The sequence below is a fragment of the Meriones unguiculatus genome, chromosome 3 (genome assembly GCF_030254825.1).
Source record: "Meriones unguiculatus strain TT.TT164.6M chromosome 3, Bangor_MerUng_6.1, whole genome shotgun sequence".
Classification (NCBI taxonomy): Eukaryota; Metazoa; Chordata; class Mammalia; order Rodentia; family Muridae; genus Meriones; species Meriones unguiculatus.
Genome location: NC_083351.1, coordinates 16,579,298 through 16,599,566, shown reverse-complemented (window position 1 = coordinate 16,599,566; position 20,269 = coordinate 16,579,298). Strand labels below are relative to the sequence as shown.

The 20,269-nt window shown below is 43.8% G+C and overlaps 1 protein-coding gene across 8 annotated transcripts in view; it reads right to left on the bottom strand.

Annotated features, from left to right (window-relative positions):
- Srrm1 (serine and arginine repetitive matrix 1) overlaps positions 1-20,269 on the bottom strand; it is a 34,084-nt gene that overhangs the window by 3,536 nt on the left and 10,279 nt on the right. For 3 of the 8 annotated variants that reach the window (XM_021631504.2, XM_021631499.2, XM_021631506.2), the window contains 10 exons: positions 19,179-19,367; positions 18,821-18,940; positions 16,061-16,335; positions 9,788-9,868; positions 9,309-9,395; positions 6,922-7,066; positions 6,535-6,576; positions 3,680-3,808; positions 1,079-1,540; positions 11-206 (listed from right to left, as the gene is read on the bottom strand). In XM_021631504.2, coding sequence (XP_021487179.1) covers positions 11-206; positions 1,079-1,540; positions 3,680-3,808; positions 6,535-6,576; positions 6,922-7,066; positions 9,309-9,395; positions 9,788-9,868; positions 16,061-16,335; positions 18,821-18,940; positions 19,179-19,367 — 1,726 coding nt within the window. The remainder of the gene's footprint in view (positions 1-10; positions 207-1,078; positions 1,541-3,679; positions 3,809-6,534; positions 6,577-6,921; positions 7,067-9,308; positions 9,396-9,787; positions 9,869-16,060; positions 16,336-18,820; positions 18,941-19,178; positions 19,368-20,269) is intronic. The other 5 variants (XM_021631501.2, XM_060379318.1, XM_021631500.2 and 2 more) reach the window with 4 other exon arrangements.

The window sequence follows — 20,269 nt, the reverse complement described above, 5'->3', positions numbered from 1 at the left end:
AGGTACATACCCTGGCAGGAGACGGGCTGGGTGTTGGACTTTTAGCCTTTTTGGCTGGTAGGGCAGGTGACCAGTTTGTGGAGGGTGACTGGGACTGCGCAGGAGATGGAGGTGCTGGAGGCTTTTTAGCCGCTGGCTCGGGAGATCCAGAGACAGATGGGGAAGACGAAACCCTTCTCACAGACTGAGGGCCTGGTGAGGCAGCCCTGCGCAGAGGGAAAGCAAAGACACAGCACTAAGAACACTCACAGGCACCAACTCCAAGCTTTTGTGTTGCACAAGGCTTCTACAGGGTCATGCGTGTCCCACAACACTCTACCATTTCACCAATGGTTTATCCCACAGGACACTAATGACATCAGTTCCTTAGTTTCCTAAAGCCTGCTTTGTGCCAGTCTTCAAGGCTTTTCAGGGGCTGCAGAGATGGCTTAGTGGTTATGAGCACTGGCTATTCTTCCAAGGACCAGGGTTCATTTCCCAGCAACTATACAACTCATAATTAACTACAACTGCCATCTCTGACACCTGCTTCTGGACTCTGTGACACTGCCCGGAAGAGGTATGCAGAGCACATACCCATTTACATAAAACAATAAAGAGAAAAAAGGTTATTTCACTTTAGACTCAGATTTGGAAGCATCTCTCAAGCTAAGAACCAAGTAAAGCCCTCTGGCATTTATGCTACAGAGAGCTGGGTCCAAAGGGGGGGATGTGGGAACAATACCTACAGCTTGCTTTTTATGTCTCATTCTCTCTCTCTAAGACAGGGTCTCTCTGTAGCTTTGGTTGTTCTAGACTCCCTTTGTAGACCAGGCTGGCCTTAAACTCACAGAGGTCTGCCTGCCCGGCTACTGTTTTTCAAGACAGGCTTTCTCTGTGTCTCTCTGGCTCTCCTGAAACTCGCTCTGTAGGCCTTGAACTCAGAGATCCGCCTCCCTCAGCCTCCCAGAGCTTGGATTAAAGAAAGGTGTGCTCCACCATTCGCTTACTTATTAGTCTATAGCTGTTCAGTAAGAGAAGGGATTCTACATATTATACAGCTATGTATTCCCAGCAAAAAAGCATTAAGTATTTTTACTTTTTTATCTTTTTAGGCTCCGGAGTCCTGGAGACTCTCCTAATAGGCCTAGTACTTGGAGACGGGGACTGCCTTCCTTGGGGTGAGGCCGATGCTCCTCTTCGAACAGGGGGAGGACTTGAGGTCTGAGGAGCCCGTGGCCGTGGTGAGGGTGAATGCCGTTTGTTTGGTTGCGGTGAGCGGGCCTCCCGGGTGGAGCGGCCTGGGGAAGATCCTTTCCTATGCTTTGAAGACAAGGAGGGCGAGCGTCTCTTGGTGACAGGAGGGCTTCTTTGTTTGGGAGGCGGGGAATGGGAGAGCCGGCGCTTTGGTGGTGGTGATGGTGAGACCCTTCGCTTGGGTGGAGGCGGGGGTGAGGCGGTTCTCCTCTTTGGAGGTGGGGAAGGCGAGTATCTCCTCTGGATGGGAGGAGAGTATCTTCTTGGAGATGGTGAGCGGCGGCGTGGGGGAGGAGAAGGAGTCCTGGAAAAAAAAACACACCATCAAGCTGAACAGAATCCAGAAACCAAATCGTTTCTTATTATCTGGATGTGTGCACCCCCACACATCATGCATGTTGAGGCTGGACACTGTGTGGAACCAATTCTCTTCACCCACCTCTATGTGGATTCTGGACCTATTCAAGAGAACCCATTCGCCGTTACATGAGAACCTCACGCTGTTGTAACTGTGAGCATCAGCTGTTGCCAGCTAATAATCAGTTAACAATGGCCAACTGGAAAAAATCTGCTTTATTGAGTTCTATGTGACAGGCCCTGGAGAGATGGCGCGCACACACAATCTTTGGTGTTTTTTTTTTTTGAGACTGGGTTCCTCTGGTTTAGCCCTAGCTGTCTGGAACTTGCTCTGCAGACCACGGCTGAGCGCACAGAGACTCGACTGTCTCTGTCTCCCAAATTCCAGAATTAAAGGCCATCACCACTTGGCAAGATGGCTTAACTTGCTGCTCTTCCAGAGGACCTGGCTTTGGTGCCTAGCACCCACATGGTAGCTCACAGTTCATAATTCAAGTTCAAGGGATCCAATGCTATTTTCTGGTTTTCATATACAAAGTGCACATACACCAAAAACAGTTGTATGTGATAGTGTATTGTCTCCTTTGAACTCTCACCCTAGTTTACTGAAAAAGATTTCAACACAGACTGTTCATCTTTCTGTCTCAAAGGACCACTTCTTAGTGCAAGTTCACTGCCAGGAAAAGATATTTCTAAAAGTTCTATTTGGCTTTTTTCTCTCTCTCTCTCTCTCTTATTTATTTTATTTATTTATTTTGAGTGTTCTATCTGTATGCACACCTGCATGCCAGAAGACAGCAGTAGAAGGTAGAGATGGTTGTGAGCCACCATGTGGTTGCTGGGAATTGAACTCAGGACCTCTGAGTTCAGAGCAGTCAGAGCTCTTAACCTCTGAGCCATCTCTCCAGCCCCTGGCTTTTCTCTTAAAGGTGACAAAATCCTGTTATGCCAGGAATTAACGTAATACAGCACTTAGGGAAACTGTACCATTTGTGCTTAGATCTTTCAACATAAATTCCTGCTCAGAACTGGGTTTGCAACAAGCCAATCCTCAGGCAAAGTCGTAGAGTGGAGCTCAGTAATTATTTAATAACTCTGGCTAGGCACAGTGGCTCCAATTTGTAATCCCAGTACTTGGGAGGTATCTGAGACAGGCCCAAATCCAAGACCAATCTAGTTTACATACAAAGATTGTATTCAACAAGAACAATACTTCCCTCCAAAAAAGGACACACAGACTCATTTTCTCTTTCTCTCATACACACAAAATAAATGTTCTTTTAAGACAGAGTCTAGCTATGTATGCATGCATGTCAGTTGTATACAAGAACTCACGATATGATTCAGGCTGGCTCCAAACTGGTGTTGATCTTTCTGATTCTACCACTTAAGAGCTGGGGTTATGGGTGTGTGCTGATACACATAGCACGTGACTAACATTTTCCTAAGAGTTCTGACCTCTCCCTTCATGGAATACACTTTGATTTGGCACTGCTAGCACTTGTAGTAAGTCAGACTGCGGTTCTGCATAATTGGTTGGAGTATTACCAAGGAATCCAAAATGCACAGGAGATAGTTAACTGCCAGTGCGCACAATTGATGGTGTCAGAGCACTCCCATGGCTGCCAATCCGAACTCCTCTCAGCTCAGGCACCCATCTGTTTACTTTTCCCGTTTGTTGAGCGGGGTTTGCTGCTCTATGATGCAGGTTGACCTCCCAACTCAAGTCTCCTGCCTCAGCCTTTCAAGAGTTGAGCATAAGTAATACACTCCTGCTATTCCCCCCCACACACCCCATTTTTCAAGACAGAGTTTCTTTGTGTAGCCCTGGCTCTCCTGGAACTCACCCTGTAGACCAGGCTGGCCTTGAACTCAAAGACTCCCCTGCCTCTGCCTCCCTAGTGCTAGGATTAAACACAGGTGTACCAACGCCCAGTCCTGTTTTCTTTTTCTATAGAGTCCCGTGTCCTATAAATGAGCTCACATTTAATATGTGACCTTTTACGATTAGAGATAAAATGTCTCCATACAACACAACTTTCACGATAAAGATCCAGATCTACCATCAGTCTATTGGACACAGTACCTTCGTCGTGGTGGTGGGGTAGGAGACCTGCGCCGCCGAGGAGGAGGTGGGGGAGGAGGAGGTGGAGCTGGAGAAGGAGATCGTCGCCTTCTGGCAGGTGGTGGGGACGGACTTCTCCTCCTTCTCCCACTAAAGCAAGGAATCGCAGTTATTCTCAGTCAATGCCATTTATAATCAAGTCCCCAGAAAGCATACTTTCAGTGGTTAACCCAAGGGCAGAGATGTTACTTTATGTTTCGCTTTTGGTATGGGTAAAACAAAGCTTTGTGAAGTTAGCTCCAGAAAAGAACACGTATATTGTTATGACATAAACAACCCATGAGAGAAAGAGAAACAATTCAAAAGACTGTCACCAGAACAGTTATTTTTAGTTAAAATACACATGACAATCAGTTGGGAAACTTATCTGTCACTCTTTATGAAAAATATCTCGGATACTAACAGACACCAATGGCTTAAGGCCCAAATCTAGAGGCCACTGCTCTGAGCTCCCCTTCTCTGCACTGCTGTGGAACACAGTGACTGCACAGACTAGGTATGAACTCTCCGTGATCTTACCCCTGAGAGGGTGTCACGCCTACCAATACTCTAAAGACAAACCATGAAGCTGCCCCAGAGCTGCGCTGGGAGTAAAGTAGTTAAAAATATACTCATGAACCAAACACACCCCAATTCTGAGTTCTGTAATAGACCTAAACAACAAAAGCCACACACTAAGTACCATACCCTAACCAGCTAGAAGCAACCTCACATAAAACTTACTTAAATGTAGGCTAAGCCAGTTTGTCACCTTGAGGTAAACTGACACACAGTAAGAAAGAGGTCCTTGCCCAGCCAGGGCTGACAACATGAACCCTGCTCAGTTTCTAAAATTTACCAGGCCCCAGCTCCTATAGGAGACACAGAAAAGCCAGAAATTCACCACCAGCCAACCAGATTTGAGTTAGGTTTGCTGGCAAGCTATGATTAGCACTTCATCTTAACACTCTACACAAACACTCAAAATCATGCTTGATTTTACCCTCCCTTAAATAGGATACTCAAGTGGGCAGTGGTGGCACACGCCTTTAATGCCAACACTCAGGAGGCAGTGGCAGGCTAGTCTCTGAGGACAGCCAGGGCAACACAGAGAAACCTTGTCTCAAAACAAAAAGAAAAAATATGATACTGAACCATAACTCAAAATAATCTTATTTTCTGTCAGACATCAGGAGACAGAGGTAGGCAGACCTCTGTGAGTTTAGGGCTACATTAAAAAACCCTAGTGAAACAAAGCTTTCTGATACAGGATCTCACTTTGCAGGCTGGCTGGCCTCTGTCTTCTGAGTGTGCTAACATGCCCCTAACAGCATTAAACTTGAAGCTACTAATATAACCTAACACCAAAGGGCGGGGTGGGGAATCAGCCATTTTTGTTTTTTGAGAGAGTATCGCCCCACACAGCCCTGGCTGTCCTGGAACCATTGCCAAGACTGAAGGCACGAGCCACCACACCTAGCTAAAAACATCAATTTTGTTCTGTTCTTGTTTTGTTTTATCACCCGAGACAGGGTTTCTCTGTGGAGCCCTGGCTTTCCTGGAGAGCTGGGATTATAGCCATGCACCACAGCTCCGGGCGGAACATTAATTTTGATTTCACTGTTTTAAGGAGTCTTTCCAGAACAATACAGTTCTACGATGGAGAAAAGAGAAAAATCGCAACACTAACATAGTTCTGGAGAAAGCAATTTTTGATTTTTTAGATTAGCAAATTCACAGGAGCTACATGTCACTGCAGTTGGGAGAAAATACACTGTACCCAACCTATCAATTTTGATTTTGTCATTACCATGAGAAAGTCTCCTCTCAGCAAAAATACCCAACTCTGTTCCATTCCTGCTTCCCAAATGTCTTTCCCAAAAGAGCATAAAATGGGAGAAGGGAAAAGCAGGAAGAATTTCTCCGTTTCTGCAGTTTACAGACAGATGAAAACCTGTGCTTACAAAGGGGATGGTGTCACAAAGGGTCCCACTGTCAGTGGTACACACCAAACACTTGGAGTAAACCCTTTTCGCTGTGCTTTCTCATTTGTCAGACAGGCCTGAGCTAATAAAAGGTTCTGTTTTTAGTTTTTTGAGACAGGGTTTCTCTGTGTAGCCCTGGCTGTCCTGGAACTCACTCTGTAGACCATGCTGCCTGCCTCTGCCAACATGCACACCCCACTAAAAAATTTTTATACTGGATCTAGATCTAAAATTTTATGTTTTATGGTCACATAAACACATGATCAAAACAAAAAAATCAGCAAATGGGAATAGCAGGAAAAAGCCAGGGTTGGTAAGATGAGCTCAGTAGATAAAGGCACTTGCCACCAAGCCTGAAGAACAGAATGAGTTCAATTCCCAGGACCCACATGGTGAACAGAGAGAACCAATTGCTCCAAGTATCCTCTGACCTCCACCAGGTGTACTGTAGCACATGTGCCCACACATACACACGACAAATAAAAATGCAATCAAGACTACGAATAAAAACCTTCCAAGATACAGACAGAGGCAACCCTTACATTACCTTCTGCCGTTTAAATGTTTCTGTTTTCTCACTTTCTCTAAAAGTCACCCTAATACAAAGTCACTCCCCACAGAGTCTAAGAAATGAGAATTACCAGCTTAGAAAAGGGTCTAAAATCAACACCTCAGACACAGCTCTTCCAACCATTCATCTGCCCCAAGAAAAACACGAAAAATACACCCCGAAGCAACTTAGGACTTTCCCCCCTGGCACAACGCTTCTGTAAAATGGGGACAGCCATCTGAACAGAAAATGAAGTAAACTTGGTATGTAACCCTCATTTACAAAAATAGTATCTAACCAACCTTTTAGTCACTGGCGATTGCCACCGTTTTCCCATCTGCATCCTGAGAGCAGTGGAGAAAAACAAATGTCAAGAAATCCATTCATGCAAGTTAAATCTTTCTTGTGGAAGCATTCTTTAAAGCTTCAAAATGTCTGGAATTAATGCTGCGATTTAATTCTTTTTCTATTCATGCGTAAGTAAGGCAATCACTCGGAAACTTGTCTAGTTTGGTTAAGAACTACCAACAGCAAGAAAAAAAGCTAACCAAAAGCCCAAACCCAACCTTCACCTCTAAGTACTGACATGAAGAATCTGCCCAACTCTAAAATAAGCTTGCAGCCCACCCTACAAGTTACAGTTCCAACCCAACCACAGAGCAGTCAAAACCATTAATGAAGGTCATTACCGAGGGGAAGTCTCTTTTTGGCGCTTTCGAGGTGATGGAGATGCACTCCGAGAAGGAGAATGTCTCCGCCGCCTGCCTACCTCACCATTCTTCACATGGGATCTCTTGGGCCGCTCATCTTCTGAGGTGGAAGAGGAGCCAGAGTCTGTAATCACAGAGCAAAGAACAACCACAAAATATCACACTCACACACTCACACATTCACTCACTCACTCACTCACTCAAATTCACACTCACTACCCTGCCCCCTCGGCCCACTGCATGCTCAAGGTCCTAGGCTCTAACCACAGCACTAGGGAAAATGTCAGACTCAGCATTGACCTAGTACGGCATGAGGTCATGGGTTCAAGTCTCAGTACTGTGAGGACAATCATAGTGTCTGTCAACAGGCCACACCCAGCAGAACATGGGCCAACACAAGACAAGCGTATGTCAAGAGTACAGAAGCCTGTATGATCTCTTAGGAAGTCTCAAGACTTCCAATCAAGCTCACTGGTGCATGTTGTAGCTGATGACAGGGGAGGCAGAGGCAGAAGAACCTCAAGTTTAACAGCAGCCTCAGCAACACAGCAAGTAAGCTAAAAGTCAGCCTGTGTGCATCAGACTGCCTCAGACACAGAACAGAAATCTACTCAATCTCCTCCTATTAAACAAGTAAGGCTTCAAAAGACCTGAGGGCTGACGTGCGATTCAGTGGTAGCACATACACCTAGCACGAGCAGGCCCTGGGTTACAACCCAGCAGAAGAAGAAAAACATCAATAAGTCACTCGAAAGAGAAAATATAAATCATCACTATAAGCACAAGTTGAGGGGGCTATCGCTGTTAGTAGAGTGCTCCCAGCACCCACATTGTGGCTCCTAATGTCTGTAACTCCAGATCCCAATGGATCCAATGGCCTCTTCTGGCCTCCTCGGGGACCCATCCCCAGTACTGCATAAACTGGGTGCAGTGGTGCAAAGCCGTAATTTCAACACTGAGGAGGTGGAGGTAAAAAGACCAGTCATCTGGACAAGTTCAAGGCAAGCCTGGACTACATGAGACCCTGCCTCAAAACCAAACCAAACCAAACCCACACAAAACTAAAGCAATGCAAGAAGAGAACATCTGGCTTAAACATTAGGCTTCTGTTCCCTCTCTTTTTAATCTAACAACTAGAACTATCTGAAAAGTTCATTAGCCTATTATTACAAACAAAAAACCTACAAGCAGCCTTAATGCCCACCAAAAGGCAACGGACCAAAAACCAAAGCAAACAAAACCACCTCCAAACAAATGGTAGTATATTCACATTTACAGGCACAAGCTGGGCAGGGTGGCATACACCTTTAATCTCAGCAGGAAGAAGCAGTTAGTTCAAGACCCAGTTCAAGGTCAATTGGGTCCACAGAGTTAATTCCAGGTAAGCCTTGGCATACATAGTGAGACCTGTCTTTAAAAAAAAAAAGCCACTAGCAAAAACTAGTGGAATGCTCTAAACCACAGACCCCTACATATATAAAACAGAATTTCAGAAAACCTTAAAGGGGCAGATTAGAATGTTAGGGAATAAATTAGTTTTCCAATTTTATTTTGTTTTACTATCATACTCTAGATCAATTACCTTTTGTTTTGTTTGTTTTTTGAGACAGGTTTCTCCGTATGGCCTTGGCTGTCCTGGAACTCACTCTGTAGACCAGGCTAGCCTCCAAATCAGAGAGCCACCTGCCTTCTTCTGAGTACTGGGATTAAAGTCATGTGCCATCACCATCCAGGCAATTACCTTATTTTTAATAATGTTGGGAATAAGGCCTAGGGCTTTGTACACAGAAAGCTGTACAATACTATAGAGCCAGGTTCCTAGCCAGATTACTTTAACAACAACCTAGAAAATTTTAAGGGCTTAAAAAAGAATGATACAGGCCAACTGATACAAAGAAGTATGGGCCAAACACATCCTCCAAAGACATGCATATTCAGAAGCAGAGTCTTTGGACTGCAGAGATGCTCTGTAGTTAAGAGAGATGACTGCTCTTCCAGAGGTCCAGTTTAATTCCCAGCACCCACATGGTAGCTCATGTCTATAACTTCAGATCCCAATGGATATGATGCCCTCCTCTGGCCTCCTTGGGGCCGCCAGACAAACACATGGGTAAAACAAACAACAACCACCAAAAAAAAGTGGTGGTAATGGGGGCAGGGTCTCATGAACTCAACATGTAGCCAATAACTCAACTTCTGACTTCCTGCTTCCACTTCCCAAATGCTAATGTCACAGGCTTCTCTGGGGCTCTCACTGTGCAGCCCGCCCTGGCCTCACACACCACAGGAACTCTCCTGCCTCCGCCTAACTCCCGAGTGGTGGGGTTACAACAGTGTGGAGGTGGAAAGCACTCTCTTGTCCATACCAGATGAAGACTGCTGGTTCTGCCGTCTGTACTGTCGCCTCTGCTGCACAGAGTCAGCTGCAGCCATCTTGCTGCCTTTGTCCTCTTCTGAAAGATGGAGGTGTTTAGAGAGTGTTCCTTTAGTTACACTCGGGTAATGAGACAACCCAACATGAAACAGGCACTCAAACCTCTACCAACTACTGTGTATCAACCTAGTCACGACAGGTCATGCTGGGAGAGTATGATTTCTGCCAACATTTCACTAGCTGTCAAAACCCAGAATTATGCCCAAATACAGAAGAACAAGAGGTTCAGATGTGTGAAATAACCCAATAGAGCACACTTAAATGCTGGAGCTGGGAATCTCAAATTGTCTGTGTGATGTCACTTCCAGCTCTTCTCCACTGCAGTGCCCTGTACAATCAATCTCCAACTCCAGGAAAAAAAATCAAATACAGAAAGAAAAAACCGACCTCTAGAAAATCATGGCAACTTACCAGATTCAGACAACTCTACTTTCCGAGGCTTGGGTGCTGGTGAAGGTGACTCTCTTTTCTCAGTACCTTTATGTTTTGTCACTAAAAACAAGTGAAGAAAACAACCTTCATACACAATAAAAAGAACCATGTTTTAATAATACAAAATCGGTGAGACTAGGCACATGAAAAACGTTACCTAAAATTTAAACATGGAAAACTTCAAAAACTAGTTCAGCAGGGCTAGCAAGAACCCTGACTTGATTCCTCAAAGCCCATGAGATAAAACAGCTTGACACAGCAGTATGCACCTGTAACCCCAGTACTCCTACAGCATGGTGGGAGGTGAAGATGAAACAATGGCCAGGAAGTCTGTTTGTGGGCCAGCACAGTAGGAGAACCAACTTACAAAGATCCTTAGATGTTGCCCTCTAGGGATTGGAGGCCTGGCTCAGTGGTCGAGCTTGAACCCTGCTTTTGTAGGAGAGGAGCTGGGTTCCCACACTGGTGGCTCACAAACACCTGTGATCCTATTCCAGGGACTCTCATGCCTCTGGCCTCCAAGGGCACTTGACCCAACTCCCACTTACACATAAATTTGTTTTTGCCCTGATTTATACTCGTCTACCAGATATGCATGCTTGCACACAGGCACAAATTATGTATAATTTAATAAAATAATAGTAGTAATTTAAAAAACCTTGAGCAACCAGTTTCAAATCTTGAGCTTTTCCCAAGACAACCAACAGGAGAACCTAGCCAGTGTCATTAAGTGGAGCAAATAGAGCTGGGATGTGGCTCAGCAGCAGAACACTTGTTTGGCAAGACACCTTTGGTAGGGTACCAGCCACCAGAAGAAAACAAAGACAGATAAGGGCATTCCTCGCTCCTAGCCCCTCCCACTGCCAGTCTTCTCAATTTTCCTTAATGAACTTACACTTGCTCAGCTTTTAAAATAAAATTCACAAAGGGAAAGGTAAGAGGTCTGGAAAAGAATGACTACCTAACCAATAGGCAAAAAGCTTCTTATGCCCCATATATTCTTCAACATACACAGGAGATTATAATAACTTTAAATATTAAGGCTGAGGTGGGATTGAGAGGGGATAATGGAGGGGGCTATAGCTGGAATACAAAGTGAATAAAATGTAATCAATAAAAAAATAATTAAGGCTGAATGAAGGGTTCTTTCCAAAGGATGAGAAAAAGGAAAGGGGGTTGGTGCTGTACCTCAAGAGTGCTTGCATAGTCAGACCCTGGGTTTAGGCTCCAGGGAGAGAAAGGAGAAAGGAAAAGAGTTTTCTAAGCTAGGATCACTCTGGTGCGAACAGCGAGCCACCCAATGACCTCACATTAACTGGACAATTATGGCACTCCTTTTGAAAACTTCCCGTGTCATATATACCGAGGGTTTTGCTTTGAGACAGGCCTCACTCTGTAGTGCTGGCTGGCCTTAAGTTCACAGCAATCCTTCTCAGATTCCAGAGATCTGAGATGACAGGCATGAGGCACCACACCCAAAAACGTATACTGTTTTTCTTTTTGAGACAGAGCTTCCCTGTGGAGCCTTGGCTGTCCTGGTTTTGCAGACCAGGCTGGCCTTGAACTCAGAGAGATCTGCCTTCCTAAAGAGTGCTGGGATTACAGGTGTGCACCACAACACTCAGCTCAAAAATGTATACTGTTGCTAAAATAAAATTCTATTCACTTATGGCCCATTTTTTTTTTTGTTTTCAAGACAGGGTTTCTCTGTGTAGCCTTGGCTATCCTGGACCTGCTTTGCAGACCAGGCTGCTCTCAAACTCAGAGAGCCTCCTCCCTCTGCCTCCCAAGTGTCCCATTTTTACAAGAGTTCTTCTGAGGCTTGAAATAAAATGACATTGCCAAAGTCAGAAACACAGAGACAACTGAACAAACTGAGAATAGGAACCCAAGATTCTATGTTTAGGGCACTGATCTCAACAACCATTCTCTCTCTCCTTAGAACCATCCATGGGGCTGGACAGATGGTTCGGCCATTGTTAAGAGCACTTGCTACTTTTGCAGAGGACCTGGGTTTGGTTCCTAGTACCCACATAATAGCTTTAACTTCCAGGGGATCTGAAGTCTTCTGAGTTGTAGACACCAGAAACACATGGGGTGCTCGCGCTTTGACATGCAGGCAAACCCCCATGAATGTAAAAGAAATCTTTTGTTTGTTTTCCCGGGGGTTTTCCAAGTAGCCCTGGCTGTCCTCAAATTCACAGAGATACTTCTGCCTTCCTACGTAGTGCTGTAAAGGTGTATACTACCACTGGCCAGCAAAATAAATCTTAATCACAATCAAAACCAAGTATATAAAAATATAATCATTACTTTTACCATGAATCAACTACAAAAGCCATTTGCAAAGGCCTTTCTAAGAAACAAACCCACAAGGCCATCCCTTGGGACTTTTTTACCTGTTTTATATAGTAATGAATTGATAGGATATCTGATCAGAATACAGTTATACCTTACTTAATATTCTGAGTTCTATTATAGACTACAGGGTAGTAGATATGAGACCTGGTAGTCTAATACTTCAACCTCATCTTCACAGAGGAAATTACTAAATTGTAATCTTACACACAGTAAGCAAGCCCTGTATCCTTGAGCTATATTCTTGGGAGTTAACTACCAACCAACATTATTTGGATAAACCACTGAACTGGGCACAGTAATGCTCAGTGGTCAACAGCACAGTTTGGTGTGCAGCACCCACATGAGTAGCTCACAGCCACCTGTAACTCCAGCTCCAGAGCTGATGTCTCTTCTGGCCCATAGACACCTGTATAGTTGTGCATATGCCCTACCACAGAACATACATATTTTTAAAAACCCCAACATATAGGAGGCCGAGACAGGATTGCCAGCCTACATTAAATACCCCATTCCCAAAACTTTATTATAAAAACAAAATCAAAACCAAACCAAACCAAACCAAACCAAACAAACAAAAAGGCGGCACAGCTTTTAATCCCATCAGAGGCAGGCAGATCTCTCTGAGTTTAAGGTTAGCCTGGTCTACAAAGTGAGGAAGGTGCTAGATCTTATGAGTTTGAGGCCAGCCTGGTCTATGAGTCCAGGTTGGCTATGGCTATTACATGTAGAAATCCTGTCTCAAAAAACAAAACAAAAAGCAGGGCTGGACAGATGGCTCAGTGGTTAAAAGCACTGTCTGCTTTTCCAAAAGACCTGAGTTCAACTCCCAGCACCCACATGGCTGCTTGCAAATGTCCATAACTCAAGTTCCAGATGGTCTGACACCCCTACACCAAAACACATAAAATAAAATTAAATTATATTTTAAAACAACAACAACAAAACAAAACAAAAGGCAACCCCCCCCCCACATGTCAAAATTACTATCTCAGAGATCAAAATTTAAAACCAGTAGGTGGCTTGACTGGTTTTAAGAAGGCATTTTCCTAAGAAACATAAAACAATGTGGTGATTATTCCTACAAGATAGTTGGTGTGTATGTCTGCTGAATAAATAACTAAACTGTAATACTGCTTTTATATCTCAGTACTGCCTGACCTCAAACTGGCTATGTAATACTAGAATTATAGTACACTATCGGCAGATAGTGGTGGAAACATGCCTTTAATCCCAGCACACTTGGGAAGCAGAGGCAGAGACAGGTCTATTTCTGAGCTCAAGGCCAGACTGGATTACAGAGTGAGTTCCAGGAACTGCCACACAGAGAAGCCCTGACTCGGGGGTATGGTACACCATCACATCTATCCAGCATTACATATTTTGTTAAACTGTGAATAAACACATGGGAGGGTTCATCCTGACTTAACTTCTCATTAATAGCTTAACTAAAATAGCCTTTCATAGTATTAATAGCATTTACTTTATCCTACTCTTGAGTTAAAGCATTATTACAAGTCTTTCCAGTTTCTGTATTTTTCTAAATGAGATTTTTTTTTTCCTTTTATTTACTGTGCTATGTTAACAGTGTTTCAAGAATTTGCTGGGTGTGGTAACACACGCCTTCAGTCTCAGCAAAGGCAGGCAGATCTCTGTGAGTTTAAGTTAGCCTGGACTACAAAGAGTCCAGGACTGACAAAAACCCTGTCTCAAAAAACAAAACAAAAAAGAATTCAAGGGGCAAATCATTCTAGCATAAAGTCAGAAATCCAAGAGAACAACTCTACAGCCAAAATTTTAAAGGGTTCCAACAGTCCTGTTAATTATTACTCTTAAGATTGCTTAAAAGATAACTTGTAAAGTTAAGATACTGCAATCAGGAATAGTAAAATAAATAAGTGTCCACAGAGCATAATTTATAGTGTAGCTGATTTATAAGGTACAAACAGGCTGTGCCAGGACACTTGACTGACTAAGGAACACATTCATGCAGTACCCAGATCATGACTGTTTCAAAGTTCCCGCAAAACATCCTCAGATGGGACTGTAAACTGCACTCCAAATCCCCCCACTTTTCTTTCCTTACTCTCATTTCATCAGCCCATTATCAACAGGTCCTAAGAGCCCCAATTAACAGCTGCTCTACAAAACAGGAACAGGAGCTGTTACATTACAGCAGTACCATACTCCTACACATCCAGAGACCCCAAAGTGGGTGTTTCTGAAAGTACAGTACCTAGTAGAAAAAGGCAAAGGACTTCATTCTACCCTTCAACTACCTCCCTAGTCATCAGGCATCTGGAGGTAGCAATTTGACAATTCTCACAGAATGCTTAACTTCTTTTCCTAACTAGTTGACCTTGGCTAAGTCACTTAACCCGAGAACCTGACAAAAGGTCTTTTCTAGCTCTCAAATTCTAATAATACAAGGGTCACTTCCACAACCAATCTTGGGCTTCCGTGGATATAAAAAAGACTAAGCTGCGCACTGTGTGACTGTCTGGCCTAAGGAAGCTTGACCCCCTCAAGACAGAACACAAACTAGTCTCTGTTCCCCACACAAGCATCTCCTGAATGCAACTATTTCACACACGAACAAGACATGCATCAAAACTGGAGCCTTGCACCTGTGCAGCTCATGAAAAGGTAACTAACGAAACAACAGCCCTATTTTAACAGTCACCTCATTCCATTCAGGGAGTTTAAAATAATTCTGTATAATCTAAATTAAAAAAACAAAACCAAAAAGACATGCATTTTCCCAAAATAAGTGGGAACATTTACTCCCCAGAGAGCTTTCTAGATCTAAACACAAGAAATATTCATGAGTATAAAGTCAAAGGAAAAGACAATGAACATTAGATTAAGACATGGTGATGGACTCAGAGAGGCTCATTTTTGTATCAAGTAACACAATGCTACAAAAAAAAAAAAAAGCTGTCTGAAATAATCGCATCTTTCTTCATTACTGAATGAACTTGATGTTAAAATTAAAAACTGAATTGCACTTTGACCTTTATGGCTCGCAATTCTTAGCACGTCCTCCGCCCACTGAGCACTCTCAGTGCTAACAAAGGCACAGGTAGGCTAGGCCTCATGGTGCGCCCTTGGGCAGTCAATGGGCTCAGAATGCCACTCTCGAAAGTTCAATTGTTACAGCAGCTTTCCCAATCCTCTCACCCCCTCCACTCACCTTTCAGGCTACTCCTGTTATCTCCAGTCCTAGCACCAAAGTCACCATTCGAATAGACCCTATCTTTTTTCCCCACACGTGTTTAGTGATAAAACATACTCCAGTAAAACACAGACTGACAAGAATTCTACTTGGCTGGCACAATCACAGGCTATCAATTCCTCAGAAACTAATCTATTGTCCAGAGTAAGAACAACATCCAAGAACCCTGCCGGCCTAGAGCCTAAATCCATCCACCCATTAATCAATAAAACAAATCAGCCTTTAAGAACGCCATGTTCTTCCCCCTGGGAGCATAAATGTGACCAAAAAGAATAACAGAACACATAGTCCTCAAATAAGATATCAAACAAAAAGCCTTTCTTAAGAAGTGGTGGAGGGGTGTGTGTGAAATATTTAACTGTCTCAGAGTGATAGAATGAACCTTGCATTAAGAACATAAAACTTCAATCTGTTACTCCAACTCATACAGCCTTGAGCTAATGATCTGGGCCACCTGCCTGCATAGAGGGCACTGAGAAAACAAACCACCTTGCCATATAATCTCACTCCAGCAAAGTCCTGAGAACAGAAAGCAGAAAAGGCAAAGAAGCCAATTCACAGTTTCACAGAGAATGTACTGCTCAGCTGCTTCTGAAGCTAGGTGGGGACAACTGGGATGCCTGGATGCCAAAGAGAACAAAATGCTTTTGTGTTTGTACCTTTACCCGAAGTTCTTCCCGGAGACACAGAAACACGACTTTTCCTTGTACGGTTTGACTGCTGAGGAGTTGGGGAATGGCGAGTTTTGGGTGGTGGAGTTGCTGGAGATGATGGCCGGTGCCTTCGCCTTGGAGGACTTGCTGAAGGCGATAACCTACGTGTTTTCCGAGGGGGGCTGGATGTCCTCTTGGGAGGCTTCTTTGGCGGCGACCGGGAACGAGATGAAGAGGATGAAGAGCTACTTCCAGACAGGGATGCGGAAGAACGCCTCCTTCTGCGGGATAAAGCATTCACTTCACTACGTGCATCCCTATGAAGAGTGACGTTACAGTATGTACAATATGCACAGAAATACAGCTATTTTCTTATCCAACTTTTGAGTTTATGTAGCTAAGTACATAAATTACTTCAAAAAGATTGGAAACAAAACCATAACCTAGGACAGGAAACAGCTATTTCTGAGATTAAATACACATAACTCATTCTGATTGTGTTTGAGCTGTGAAGGCTATAATCCAGTAACCAAGCAGCCTGCTGAAGAGTGATATTGGGGTTATGGAGTTTGCAAAACTTTGGAGGTGAGAGTATTGCTCATTCAGAGTGATGTCAAGCAACTTTTTAAGTTTCACTATATATGTGCAAGATTTAATATTCATTTAGCTACATAAACTTAGAAGTGGGGCCTCTTGAATTCTGCGGCAAAATCTGTGGTTAAGTTCTGTTGCAATTACGTGTACCTGCAGAATTCACCTTTGGCAGATGATTTCCTGAGAACCTGAAAAAAAGAAACCCTACCTTAAGTGTGAGATTAAAAACTAGCCGAAAGGGAATCTTACACAATCTGCAAAATACCGTGAATTTAGTGTACACTACTGTGACATGTTCGCCAAACTCCAATGTAGGGAACTGCTGTCTCCCTCAGAGCGTACTAAGAGCACTGGCATTACCTCTCTCTGAAGGGTCAATCTGAAAAGTGTGGTGCCTCGGACCACCACACAGAACACCTGTCCTGTCCACCAGCTGCAACAGCAATCCTACATGTTTAAATATCGATCCCTCATTAACATGCCCAAAGAACAGTATATCTGTTGTTGCCGTTATTAAAGTATGGGTCCTACCCGCAAAGAAAAAACTTCAAGGAGCTTACTGGGTATTTTCTCACTTTCTAGTTTGTGTGGTTGTCTATAAAGAACATTAACTCAACAACTTTTCCAGTGCTGGGAGTATACTTCAGAGGTGGAGCACATGCTCAGCTGGAGTGAGGCCCTGATTAAACCAGCAGCAACAGAAGAACACAGACATAAAAGTTCTATCCAAAGCAGACTTGAAAAGCAAGCCTGGATAACATATCAATAAAGCAGAAAAACTCTTGTACACCAGGCCTCTGCTTTGAGTAAAGTTAGGTACAGTCTTATTGTTATAACATATCCAAGATTAAAGTTTTATCTTATGCCCATTTTAGAATGGTAAAGCAATCTAAACATTTCCAAATTATTTAAAACAAGTTAGTACTAGCCAGGCGTGGTGGGGCATGCATGTAATCCCAGCACTCAGGGAGGCAGAGACAGGTGGATAGCTCTGAGTTCAAGGTTAGCCTGGTATACAAAGCAAGTCCATGACAGCCAAGGCTACACAGAGAAACCCTGTCTTGAAAAACAACAAAAACAAAAAACAACACAAAACAAAACCAGGTTAGTACTACTGGCTGAATCAGATGTGTGTCTAACTGCCACAAACACAACTACAGCTAACTACTAGTAATTACTCTCTCTAGGAAAAGAATTATGGGAACTTTCCTTTATGTCACATCTGTCTAGTTATTACAACGTTCCATTACAAAGGGTGCAGGGATGGTCTAAAAGTTATAGCATGAGCAGCTCTCCAGAAGTTCGGTTCCCAGCACGATCGGGTGGCTCACAACCACCTGTATCCAGCTCCAAGGGATTCTGAGGCCTCCCTCTGCAGGTGCTCAAAATAAACCTTTTTATAAAGACACCCTAAAAGTACTTGATGTGCAAGCCTGGTAACCCAAGTTTAATCTCCCAGAAGCACCCAAAGAAAGGAGAAAATGGACTCTAAAGTTGCTCTCTGACATCTAGGCACAAGTTACTCTATGTGTATACACATGCAAAATCGAAAGGTGTGTGTGTTGTACCATGAAGAGGATGACTCAACTTTGGATCCATTTCCCCCTCCCTCCAGTGTGCTGGGATCACAGATAGGAACCAGCACCCTTGGCCTGAACAGTACTATGGAATACAGCCAGGGTTTCAGGCAAAAATAGCAGGCACCTTACCAACTGAGGCACACTGCTAGACCGCAGTTCTTTTTCTGTAGAACTTTAGTGAGATCTTAGAAGGCGAACACAGAAATGACTTCCTTTCCCAACACTAGATGTTTTGGGTTTTGTTTTGTTTTTTTTTCCCCCCATTTTCGGTTTTCTAAGACAGGGTTTCTCTATGGAGCCCTGGCTGCCCTGGCCTGGCTTTGTAGACCAGGCTGGCCTTGAATTCAGAGCTCCACCTGGCTCTGCCGCCAGGGTGCTGGGATTAAAGGTGTGCACTACCACTGCCCAGTGTAGCTATTTCTCATAGCTAAAAAAGGTTCACACTTGAGGTACATCAGGATGGTTAGAAGATATGCTCTACTTATGAGATCTGTCTTTATCAGTAGACAAAAGTAAATAAATAAAAATAAATCCTGAAATATACCAAGGAATCCCCTGACATGGCCAGCACCCGACACTAAGAAAGTCTCACCGTCTCCCCGGAGACCTACTCCTCCTATGCCTTGGTGGAGGAGGCATTCGTCTTGGTGGAGTTCTTCTTCGAGGAGATGGTCGCCTCCTTGGGCTTGGCCGCCTTCTAGGTGAGTACGATCTGTCACAACAAATAGAATTAGGACCCAAATAAACCAAGAACAAGGACTTTCTTCACACAAATTCCACTTCCATGACTACTGCCACTGATGTAGACTTTTATGGCACACAGAAAAAGCAGACATCATGTAAATGCAGAACGATCTTTGTTCGCAAGACACTCTGACACGGTTCACAACTCTCCCTTGAAAATCAGCACAGGCCGCCTAAAAAGTACACCGTCTCAGGAGTACACGCACCTCGATCGGGATCTGTGTCGCCGCCTTGGTCTAGTATGAGAAGGTGATCGAGAACGGGTCCGAGACCGTGATTTGGAACGTGACCGGGACCTTGGTCGGGTCTTTTCCTTTTCCTTTTTGGAATTTTTTTCTGGAGAAGGTTCTTTGGGCTCTGGTACAGGCTCTGGCTTGGGAGCTTTCAGGATGTCACTGTGGAAATAACATTTTGGTTTTTTCCCCCCTGCTCTTCTCAGAATCCTAAGCAAATACAACAGAATTAACCGGTTCTCTTTTTAAAGGGTTTTCAAGGGCTAACAAAATTGCTGCCTTTAGTATTTCTGGGGTAAGCTCAACCACCACATTTCAATTTCCTAGAACCCCACATGAAAGTTGAAGAAGAGAGCCAGCGTCACATTGTGACCTCTTAACAATGTGACCTGTTGGGGCTGGAGAGATGGTTCATTGGTTAAGAGCACTGTCTGCTCTTCCTGAGGTCCTGTGTTCCCAGCAACCATGCTGGTTCACAACCATCTATCTATACTGGGGTCTGACACCCACTTCTGGCATCCAGGTGTACTTGCAGTCAGAGAACCAATATACATAAAATAAATAAAATAAATGTTACAAAAAAATGGCCTGTCCCCCACTACTAACAAATTAAATATTAATAAATTAAGATACAGGTCACCTTAATTTAAAGTTTTCAAAATCTGCGAAGACTTTTGTGGCCACAAACACAAGGTCCAGCCAAGACAGCACCCTTTACCTACTTGACCATGTGTGCAATCTATGGATAGCAAACTGCAGTCACTGTGGGTCCTGTGTGAAGCGCCCACACTGCAGGGGCTGCAGTGTATGTACTATCATACATGCTGCATGGCCTTGTGAACTCTGAGACATGTTGTACAGCAGCTACGTCATGCAAACCTAAGGCAACCATGGGGCACATGAGGATCCCATTGAAATGGGATGAAGTGGCTTTTATTTGGTGTATTTTGTACCGCAGTTAACAGAAGCAAATCAAAACAGGAATCTGTCTACAATATATTGGGCAAGTGGGTAGGAAAATCAAGTAACAATCGATAAAAATTTTGAAACAATACCAACAGACA